This window comes from Watersipora subatra, chromosome 5, assembly GCF_963576615.1.
Source record: "Watersipora subatra chromosome 5, tzWatSuba1.1, whole genome shotgun sequence".
NCBI classification, from domain to species: Eukaryota; Metazoa; Bryozoa; class Gymnolaemata; order Cheilostomatida; family Watersiporidae; genus Watersipora; species Watersipora subatra.
Genome location: NC_088712.1, coordinates 33121234 through 33133723, shown reverse-complemented (window position 1 = coordinate 33133723; position 12490 = coordinate 33121234). Strand labels below are relative to the sequence as shown.

The following is a 12490-nucleotide window of genomic DNA, read 5'->3' as shown; positions in this document are numbered from 1 at the left end:
AAGTAATTTTCAACACGCTAAATTCCAAGTATTCCCAAACGCTGCTGTTGATAAACTGAAAATACAAATGTCTATTACTCTCTATATATAATACATCACTTTCCAATGCATACTCTGTCTATTACTCTCTATATATAATACATCACTTTCCAATGCATACTCTGTCTATCACTCTCTATATATGATACATCACTTTCCAATGCATACTCTGTCTATTACACTCTATATATGATACATCACTTTCCAATGCATACTCTGTCTATTACTCTCTATATATGATACATCACTTTCCAATGCATACTCCGTCTATTTCTCTCTATATATGATACATCACTTTCCAATGCATACTGTATCTACTCTGTCTTTCTATTGTATTACTCTCTATATATGGTGCATCAGACTTGCTCGCTCTCTTTGTCATAGGTTTAAGGATAATCAGCTGTTTGCCTTCACAGTGAAAGGAGGGTTTGCAAATCTCACCATATACCAGAACTCCTTTGAAAGAAATACTGCCAGAAAAGGTGGGGTATTCATGTGGTTGTATACATACTTATGGCCTAGGTTTTGCCGCTTGTTCTTCAGTTTATCTTTTGACTAGATTGATTTTAAGTGTAGCAAAAAACCTAAGGCTCAGTTTTTTTTTGTTGGCTGCATTAATTTTAGGGCAAGAGCATTGTGTGTCCATTGTTTTATTATATGAGCCTTTGTATGAAGACACTGCTCAGCAGGCACTTGTTAAATAGTGTACAGTAATGTATGTAGATGATAGCTCTTTCTACTGTATGAGGACAGTGCTCAGCAGGTACTTGCTTAATAGTGTGCAGTACTGCATGTAGATGATAGCTCCTTCTACTGTATTAGGACACTGCTCAGCAGGTACTTGTTAAATAGTGTACAGTACTGTATGTAGATAATAGCTCCCTTCCCTTCCTGATTTACCTTTGGCAGCAGAAGTTAATTCTTTGTAGGCTTGTCCTCAAGGGAATAAATATGACACTAAATGAAGTACAGTACCCCATCAGGTTACGAAGATCCTGTTATACGATTTTTTGGCCCTACCATGTGAAACACGATGATTTTTCACACTCTCCATAAGCAATACTTTCGCCATACGGTCTCAACAAAAGTTTGTCTCGAAATTCAAATATGTCAATATGGTATTCCCCGAAATCCCTCTAACAACAAATAATAGAGATACGATACTCCATCTCGCACAGTTCGGGGTTATTAGTTGTTGTGAAAATGTAACCGGAAACAGATAGGTGCTAAAATATTAGCGATGAAAAAGCTGAAGTTTAGTAAAATAGTTAAAAACACATTAAAACTTGGCTTTCAGTATGTTTTAGTAAGCTAAATTCATTTAAGTTAAATGCAACGTTTATGTTATACGTCTGCCTCAAAGGTAGGAATTCCCTATGGTGCGTACTGCACATCGTACATGATAACGTTACATTTTATTGCAGTTCTTAACCACTAAATACAGTTAATACACTAAAGTTACTGTAGGTAACTATAGTTACTAAGGTTAACATATCATTTTGTTCCTAATTTTTACATGTACATTATGTATATTAAATTTTGATGATTTGTAGCAGGATGTGTTTGCATTAGATAGTTACTATCGGTTTCTATAACACTCGAACGAATTTAAATCATTTGGCGAGGGTACACTGTAAATTCATTTCACAGAGGGAACCCTTTAGGCACTTTTCATTGGTTGGTGGTGATTACCCATTGATCATTGAGAGGTGATTGCTAAGTCCTTATCACATTCTCTGGTAGCCATCTGGATTTCCATCTTTTCCAGTTATCACCTGATGAGATCAGATCTATATTTGTGTGAAACAAATTATATATATACGCAGGCGCAGGTAGTAGATTCCCTGACTCAAAATCCGAATATTCAGTTTTGAGTCCCATGTTATCCCACAACCAAACGAGCGGAGCGAAGTTTGAGAGTTTTTATGATAAATGCATGTGCACACAACTTACGAAAATTATTCATCAACAACGTCGGAAACCCTTGCATCGAAATCTCATCAACAAATTTGACCATTTTTTGTAGAGTCGTTAAAGTATAATGACGATACAAAACGCATATAAACCTATTCAAATATGTTTACCAAGTCTTTGAAAGGTTACCGCAATATCTTAAAACTAACCCATCTGATTGGATTATACATAAATAGACAGATTAATTCGGCCAAAAATCTTTATGAAAACTTGCCAAGCTTTTTATCAAAATTAAGACCGGCAAACGAAATGCCGAGCAACAGAGAATAGAACCATTAAGTCGTGCGCATTTCACGAAAAAATAACGTGCATATTTCACCGGTCTATAGCATTGTCGAATTGCCGAAGGTTTCTGTAATTAACGTAGAAGTACAAAATCGTTTTTTTGCCGATTTCAAAGTAACTGACATTTTGGATAATTTTGAGTACTTTGGTATTTTAACTGATGTCCAAAGCAGTGAAAGTAAAGGAAATGACAATGATATTTTTTTCTAACGATTCTTATGAGATTATTACAATATTTAATTATAAGTTTGGATGACTATTGAAGTCTTATAGTCACACTAACAACATCGATGATGGGCAATATGTTACTGTTATTATTTTTTCTAATTAGTTTTGTTAAATAGATTTTCTAAAAATCTGTATAACTAGAAATTCCACTGTCATACAGCCCACGACCAAAGTGATATTGGAAAAAGAAAGGGTACTGATGGTTGAGAAATGCAATATTAGCAGTCAAATAGGATAACTGCAATGGTAGCTGTAATGTACTGGGTGTGGGTGTTATTTTATACAACAAATAGCAACAATGAAAAGAAAAGATTATATATTTATATCTCTCCTGCAAAAAGAGAAATGCAATATTGGCTAATATCAGAAGTAAAATGCACTGATATTATTAGAATAACCAATATTATTTATATAGTAATAATATAAAACCAAAGCACAATTTTTTTTACATTTCAAAACGGCATAGCTAACAATATCACGAAGTTGTGATATTTATATAGATTTTTAGAAAATCTGTACTACGTAGTCATTGTTCCGTATTCTTCCAAACTTATAATTAATTATTGTAATAATCTCATAAGAAACGTTAAAAAAATATCATCGTCATTTGCTTTACTGACACTGCGTTGGACATCAGCTAGAATGCGAAAGTATTCAAATATGTCGGCAAATGAAATTGAAAATGAAAAAATTGAAATCTGCAAGAATGAAACGATTTCTGTACTCCTATGTTAATTGCCGAAACCTTCGGCAATTCGACAATGCTATAGACTGGTGAAAAGTGCACGTTTTTTTTTTCGTGAAACGCGCAAGACTTTATCGTTCTATTCTCTGTCACCTGGCGTTTCAATTTCCGGTCTTAACTTTTATTAATCCAAGCTTTTCAAGCGTTTTGTGGCGACTTTCGTCCAAAAAAATCTGTCTATTTGTGTAGAATCCGATCAGATGGGTTAGTTTTAGGAATTTGCGGTAACCTTTCAAAGGCTTGGTAACATATTTAAATAGGTTTATATGCGTTTTGTATCATTATTATACTTAAACGACTTAACTGGAAATTAGTTAAATTTGTTGATAGGATTTCGTTGTGTGCGAGTTGTGTGCACATGTGCATAATTCTTCCAATCAACCATTTCACTCTTGTTTGGTCGTGGGAATATCACTTCTTGATATTGTTAGCTATGAAGTTTTGAAATGTAAACAAAATTGTGCATTGGTTTTCTATTATTACTGTATTACTATATTAATAATATTGGTTATTCTAATAATATTAGTGCATTTTACTTCTAATATATCATTTCTCCTATTGCAGGGGAAGAGATATAAACATATAATCTTTTCCTTTCATTATTGCTGTTTGTCATGACCAAACACTTTTTTAAATCGATTTTCTAAAACTCTATATAAATATCAGAACTTCTTGATATTGTTAGCTATGACGTTTGGAATTGTAAACAAAATTGTGCATTGGTTTTCTATTATTACTATATTAATAATATTGGTTATTCTAATATTATCAGTGCATTTCACTTCTAATATTGGCCAATATTGCATTTCTCCTATTGCAGGGAGAGATATAAACATATAATCTTTTCCTTTCATTATTGCTGTTTGTTGTATATAATAACACCCACACCCAGTACATTACAGCTACCATTGCAGTTATCCTATTGCACTGCAGTGCCATTTGACTGGGAATATTGCATTTCTCAACTATCAGTACCCTTTCTTTTTTCCAATATCACTTTGGTCGTGGGCTGTATGACTAGGGAATTTCTAGTATATATATATATATATATATATATATATATATATATATATATATATATATATATATATATATATATATATATATATATATATATATATGTATATATATATATATATATGTGTATATGTATATATGTATATGTATATATGTATATGTATATATATATATGTATATGTATATATGTATATATATATGTATATATATATGTATATGTATATATGTATATATATATATGTATATATATATATGTATATATGTATATATATGTATATATATATGTATTTATTTATCTGCAATATTAAGTGCAACTACCATGTCCCATGTTATCAGTTCTTTGCTATGAGCACATGCAGTGCATTGTCATTTGCTGTCTATGTTATTCTTGACTATGACTATATGATACGCTTGTCCTTGACCCGCTGTGAAGACATCGTTATATGCTTGTCAGGGCTGATTTCACTGTCAGGCATGGAGAAGCGTATGTACATATATGGCAATGAGATCCTAGACAATCTTGGAGCCTTCATGATGGACATAGACATATGCAGTCACAGGTATAAACAATCCTTAGTTTTCATTCTTGTTTCATCTACACGTAACTGTAACTAGCCTGTCTTGACAAGCTGTTGTTTTTGCGTAGTTGTCCCCCCGGCGAGCAACAACAGCTTGTCACAAGACGTACTGCACCTGATGCATCAGCTGCACTTATAGGGAGTTGTTCTCTTCCGTCTACGCGGCTTGGCTGCGATGTTATTCAGGTCGCTCCATTGGTAATCATAACGGATTTCACGCAAAAATTTATGTAGAAAAATTAAAATAAGAACGTTTAACTGGCGACCCCTCTCTCCAGTAAACTTTATTAGAATTTGAGAACTTAGGCAACAACAGCGACTAAACATGTCGTTATTTGTGCGCTCAGTCAGTTTTATTTCTATTTTTGTATCAGTCAGTTTTATTTGTTCTTATGGATTTTATTTTGAGTTTATTTTATTCTTAAGTTCTACTAAAGTTTATTGCAGAAACTGGTCTTTGGTTAAACGTTGTAATCTTGTTTTTTTCTACAGAAATTTTTGCGTGAAATCCGTTATGATTACCAATGGAGCGACCTGAATAACATCGCGGCCCAGCCGCGTAGACGGAAGAGAACAACTCCTTATAAGTGCAGCTGATGCATCAGGTGCAGTACGTCTTGTGACAAGCTGTTGTTGCTCGCCGCTCGACGGGGGGACAACTACGCAATAACAACAGCTTGTCAAGACAGGCTAAACTGTAACATGTAACTGTAAAGGCATTTATATACATGTACCAGTTGGTTGACCCTCCAAATAATACTCTCCAAAGGTATAGTCCATTAACAGCCCTCTGTGTAATTAAATATGGTATGCACTGCTGCACTGTTAAGAGATTGTTTGTAATTCATTATTGGCCTGATTGGATAATTGTTGATGGGAGAAGGTTGTATTCAACCAAATGCTGCATCCAGTTGATTGCCCATGTCATAACGAAGGTAGGCTTATTCACTAGTCAACTCCTGTACTTACTTTACACCCTTGTTAACCCGTTCCTCTTAATGCTTAATACTTAATGCTATGAATATAAAATATCACAAGCCCTATATTACATAATTAGCTCTCGTCCTCTCTTGCCGTCAGTTTGTATCGACAATTAAGCCTACTATATTAGACTTTTAGACTTTAGACTTCAATGCAGCTCTGTTTCCCCCTCCCCGCCTTCTCTTATCATCTCCATAGAACCATCCCTCCTTCATCTCCATAGAGCTGTCCCTTCTTCATTTACATATAGCCAACCCTTCTTCATCTCCATAGAGCCGTCCCTTCTTCATCTACATAGAGCCATCCCTTCTTCATCTCCATAGAGCCGTCCCTTCTTCATCTACATATAGCCATCCCTTCTTCATCTACATAGAGCCATCCCTTCTTCATCTCCATAGAGCCGTCCCTTTTTCATCTACATAGAGCCATCCCTTTTTCATCTACATAGAGCCATTCCTTCTTCATCTCCATAGAGCCATCCTTTTCTCATCTCCATAGAGCCATCCCTTTCTCATCTCCATATAGCCATCCCTTCTTCATCTACATAGAGCCATCCCTTCTTCATCTCCATAGAGCCGTCCCTTCTTCATCTACATATAGCCATCCCTTCTTCATCTACATAGAGCCATCCCTTCTTCATCTCCATAGAGCCGTCCCTTTTTCATCTACATATAGCCATCCCTTCTTCATCTACATAGAGTCATCCCTTCTTCATCTCCATAGAGCCATCCTTTTCTCATCTCCATAGAGCCATCCCTTCTTCATCTCCATATAGCCATCCCTTCTTCATCTACATAGAGCCATCCCTTCTTCATCTACATATAGCCATCCCTTCTTCATCTCCATATAGCCATCCCTTCTTTGTCTACATAAAGCCGTCCCTTCTTCATTTACATAGAACCATCCCTTCTTCATCTACCTAGAGCTATTAAAATCATCATTATATCCATCACTTTATTAAGTCATCACTTTATCAAATAATCACTTTATTAAGTCATCACGTTATTAAATCATCACTTTATTAAGTCATCACTTTATTAAATCATCACTTTATTAAGTCATCACTCTATTAAGTCATCACTTTATTAAATCATCATTTTATTAAGTCATCACTTTATTAAGCCATCACTCTATTAAGTCATCACTTTATTAAGTCATCACTTTATTAAGCCATCACTCTATTAAGTCATCACTTTATCAAATCATCACTTTATTAAATCATCACTCTATTAAGTAATCACTTTATTTAGTTGTCACTTAATAAATTCATAAATTATCACCTGCTTCTACCTTAAGCTGTTTGATAAGTTTGTTTGGGTTGTTTTAGTGAGTTTGGAGTTTACCAGCCGGCTGTACTTAGCAGAAGTCTATTCAGAGACAATAGCCTTCTGTCAGGTTGGTCACAAGGAACAAGGGGTGAAGAGGCTGCTGTCAGTGGTTATACACTGGCTCTGAGGGGCATTCAAAAGGTAGAATAATACTGTATTATTCTACATATTGCAAGTGGTTCACATTCAGAGATGACTAGATTTTAATCTTAAATGGTTCCCTTCTAAAGTTGTTCACTAAAGAGTAGGAAACTTAGCTGACTTTATCACTTTCAAATTTAATTTTCCAAATAGTCGAAGAACCAATTAGAGTATTTAGGTTTTAGATACAGACATACCTTGACAGGCCTTGACAGGCCTTGACATATCTTGACATAACTTGACACACCTTGACATACCTTGACACACCTTGATACGCTTTGACATACCTTGACATACCTTGACATACCTTGACACATGAGCTTATTGCATTCCAACACAGAGCTAGTCTGTCAATTCTCTCGTATCTCAAATTTAAGTTTCCTATATAAAACTAGAAATTCCACTGTCATACAGCCAACGACCAAAGTAATAATGGAAACAAGAAAGGGTACTGTTGGTTGTTGAAAAAGTAGTTCTCATCAGGAATTGACAGAGTATAGTGTAAATGAGACTTGTTTGAGATGATATAAAATAAATTTGAGGGAGCACGACTCTTAAAAGGCGCAACTAACAATTTATTTTGGAGGTAAAGTTGGGTTGAAACCAGGTATGTGAGTAATTGGTTAATTTTTAATATTACAATATCTGTTATAAGTATACAGTATCTGTTATAACAAACATGACAAACAAACAATGTCATGACAAACAACAACAATGAAAGGAAAATATTACACGTTTATATCTCTCCCTTGCAATAGGAGAAATGCAATGTTGGCGAATATTATAAGTAAAATGCACTGATATTATTAAAATAACCAATATTGTTAATATAGTAATACAGCAATAATAGAAAACCTATGAGCGTTCATGCGTCTCGAAGATTTCTGCAAACTGCAGCAAAATAAAAGCTGTTATAAAAGTGTTATAAAGCTGTAGGCCTAATTTACTGTAATGTATGTAATTCAACAACAATAAAGAAATATGTTTATTATAACTCTGAAATGCAAAATTAGAAGTAAAATGGCAAGCTACTGTGTACTATACACAGTTTGAAAGTTGGTTGCGTTGAATGTAGAATGGTTTTGATAAGCGATCTTTAACATAAAGCGGGTAGGAGCATTCACATGTATAAAAATGTAGCAAAATAAAAAATGTTCTCGTCATGAAGGGGCGTTGTAGTTCGGCCCTAGCTTGTACATAAGTTGTAAAGAATTTCGGCTAATGTTTCAAATAATGAAACCTTCGGTGATTGGACAAAAAACACAGGCTGATAAACTGTGTACCACAATTTCGTACCTGTAAATCGGTCTACGCCTCAAACGGTCTACCTTTATTACAGAAACCTTCGAATAAATTCGAATACAAGTAAAAATGGCCATAGACTGATGAAATGAGCATGGTTTTCTCTGAAATGTGCACTGCTAAATAGTTCTACAATCGGTCGCATGGCTTTATTGGCGTTTAAATTTTCGGTCTTAACTTTTATTAAACCGAGCTTTTTAAGCTTTTTGTGGCAATTTTCGTTCAAATTAATCTGTCTATTTGTGTATAATCCGATCAGATGGGTAAGTTTTAAAATAATACCGACGGTTTACAAAGACTTGGTAACATATTTAAATAGGTTTAAATGTGTTTTGTATCGTTATTATACTTTAACGACTTTACATTCCAATGCTTAAATTTTTTGATGAAATTTCTTGACGAGGGTTCGTCTCATTGTTGATGAATAATTTTCGTAAGTTGTGTGCACATGCATTTATCATAAAACTCCCACACTTCCGCTCCGCTCGTGTGTTCGTGGGAAAATAAATATTTAACTATCTCAAATTTATGTTTTACAATAATAAAATAAATATTAATTCAAGCTGTAGACCTAAACTACTTTACGTAATTTAACTAACAACATCAATAATGGAATATGTTTATTATATCTCTTATTATATTGAAATGCAATATTAAAAGTAAAATGGCAAGCTGCCGTGTAATATACAATTTGAACGTTGGTTGTTGGTTAAAATAAATATTAATTCAAGCTGTAGACTTAAACTACTGTACGTAATTAAACTAACAACAGCAATAATGAAATATTTTTATTATATCTCTGAAATGCAACATTTAAAGTAAAATATATTGCAATATACAGTTTGAAAGTTGGTTGTGTTGAATGTAAAACGGTTTTGACAGCGATATGTACCAGAAATAAATATTAATAAAATAAATATTTAACTATCTCGAACTTATGTTTTAAAATAAAACATACATACATACAAGTTAAACCTACTGTACGTAATTTAACTAACAATAACAATAAATAAATATGTTTATTATATCTCTGAAATGCAATATTAAAAGTAAAACGGCAAGCTGGCGTGTAATATACAGTTTGAAAGTCGGTTGTGTTGTGAATGTAGAATGGTTTTGATAGCGATATGTAACAGAAAGCAAGCGTTGGCATTCACGCGTCTGGAAGTTTTATGCAAACTGGAGTGAAATAAAGAAATATTCTTGTCATGAAGGGGCATTGTAGTAACGCCCTACATTGTAGATAAGATGTAAAGAAATCTGGCTGATGTTCTAGATAATTTGAAAAACCCTCGGTAATTGGACTAAAACGCAGCCTGATAAACTGTGTACCACATTTTCGTACCTGTAAATCGGTGTACACCTCAAACAGTCTACGTTAATTACACAAATCTTCGGCAATTAAACAATGCCATAGACTGGTGAAATGAGCTCGTTTTTCTCGTGAATTACTCACTGCTAAATAGTTCTACTATTTATCACACGGCTTTGTTGGCGTATCATAGGCCGGTCATAACTGTTATTAAACCAAGCTTTTCAAGCGTTTTGTGGCGATTTTAGGCCAAATTAATGTCTATTTATGTATAATCCGATTAGATGAGTTAGTTTCACGGTTTTGCAGTAACCTTTCAAAGACTTGGTAACATATTTAAAAAGGTTTGTATGTGTTTAGTATTGTATTATATTTAAACGACTCTACACAAAAATTGTTAAATTTGCTGATGAGATTTCAGTACAAGGGTTTGCAACGGCCGTTAATGAATAATTTTCAGGAGTTGTGTGCATGTGTGCATTTATCATACATCTCCCAACTAATCGCTTCGCTCGTGTTTGATCGTGGGATAACTAAATACAAGTCGGTCCATTCCTACCCACTCTCTGAAAAACCACCTAAAAACAGGGTATTACAATGGAAAAATGTGTTTGAGTTGTTCCAATTCACCACTTGCACTCACAAAGTAACAAATACCTATTTAGGGGTTACAACCTGCAATAATGTGTAACATTACTATGCACGGTGCTTAGTTCTTACACAAAGTTCTTACCTTCGAGACAGACGGTAGTGGCTAACAGGGGTGTGAGAGAGACTTGATGGCAACACATTATGTTCGCTACACTTTTGTGACGTTACGTAACGTACACTTTAAATTTAACTTAAACGAGTTTAACTTATTACGGTATGTACACGCTTAAAATGAGTTTGGCTTGGCTCCTTTGCCTTGCATTTGGACTTGCGTTCACCTTCAATTTTAGCTGGTCTATGTAAATCCTTTTTGATCTGACGAAAGAGACCATGCGATGCTGTTCTTGTAAGCTGCCTCTTACATACTCAGCAAACTAGCGGCTGCATCAAGAACTCTCTCATATGCTAATGTCTCAAATTTGTTTAAATTTTCGTATTTCAACACAAAAATTTGCTCAGAATTTTCCTCGTATCTCAATTTTTTTGTATGTTGGAATACTCGTACGTCGAGGTATGGCTGTATTATGATTTTTATGATTTGATAAATTTTGGCCTTTGCCTCTTCAGTATGGCTTCTTGCTATGATTTCTTTAAATTTATAAATTATATTATTATATATTATATTTCATTATACTCTCGACATTTATAGGTAAACATCACAAGAAATATTTTCACCGACGAACTTCCATTCATATTTGTCGCTGATTTGCCATCAACATCTTTGATGACAGAAGTTAATGTTCGCTACAACTATTGGGGCACTACCAACCAATCAGTAATAAGAGAGAAGATATTCGACTTCAGTGATTGGAGCAGTTATGCAATTGCTAACTATTCTGGCTTTTTGTTGTCTAACAGCTTCGATTCACAGGTTAGTTAAAAAATTAAAAAAATTGTCTTTGTGCCACCAGCAGGCATTCATGTCGTTATTCCGCTGGCAGCACATCACATATTCTTACTTCTGACAGGCGATCACTTCTCTGGTCTTATGACAGCTAACCATATCGCCTCAGTTTTTCTGACAACCAATCACATTGTAGTGTATGCGCATTCCCTGTAATAATGGAATGTTCATCAGTTTATGAAGGATATTAAACGCTCTATGAATAAGAAGAGAAGTTGTCAGCACTATAATGTTTCTATAGAGTACTGTTGCTGTGTAAGCTTTATGAATAAGAAGAAGAGTTGTCAGCACTTTAATATTTATGTAGAGTACTGTTGCAGTGTAAGCTCTATGAATAAGAGCAGGAGTTGTCAGCACTATAATATTTCTCTTGAGTATCGTTACAGGTACTGTTAAAAATACTGGAAGTGGTTGTCACTTGCTATAGAATAAAATAAAATAGTGTATTTACGATGAGAGTCATCTATATCTTCAAGCAGTTAGTGTGTCCGCCTTTCGTATATTAACAAGCATTCATTTTGTATTAGTAATGAAAAATGTGACTTCCTGTTTCGAGTTTAGGTTTTGCCATTTATCTAACATCTTATACTGTACATACGATGTGTGTGCGTGTGTGCATGCTTGCATGAGTGGTCTCTTGAAGATCGAGTTTGATGTCCGCTTAGTTTACTGCAAGCATAGGCTATGTGTGTCTTCAAGAGTCATTGTTGTACAAACTATGACTCTTGGATCTTGGCCGGACATTTCTGAGTCCGGTGACATGGTAACCTTGACAACTAGAGACATACCCAGTTGCAGAGAGCAATTTAAGGTTAGATGTCATTTCTGTCACCAGTGGTCTTTGTTAGGAATTGAACCAACCTGTTGTTTGCAGGTTGGTTGTTCTAGAACACTAGGCCATGGCCTGAGTATATGTACACATATATACTCCGTCTGTAAACAGTCATCCGTGTCATCGTTTTTAGGACATGCCAGTAAAGCAAACCCCTATACATGCATGGGAAT

At 34.6% G+C, this 12490-nt stretch overlaps 1 protein-coding gene across 1 annotated transcript in view; it reads left to right on the top strand.

Annotated features, from left to right (window-relative positions):
• Positions 1 to 12490, top strand: part of LOC137397289 (protein bark beetle-like) — a 163939-nt gene that overhangs the window by 102228 nt on the left and 49221 nt on the right. Inside the window, 4 exon segments of the mRNA XM_068083579.1 lie at positions 424 to 521; positions 4743 to 4848; positions 7175 to 7316; positions 11231 to 11452. Coding sequence (XP_067939680.1) covers positions 424 to 521; positions 4743 to 4848; positions 7175 to 7316; positions 11231 to 11452 — 568 coding nt within the window.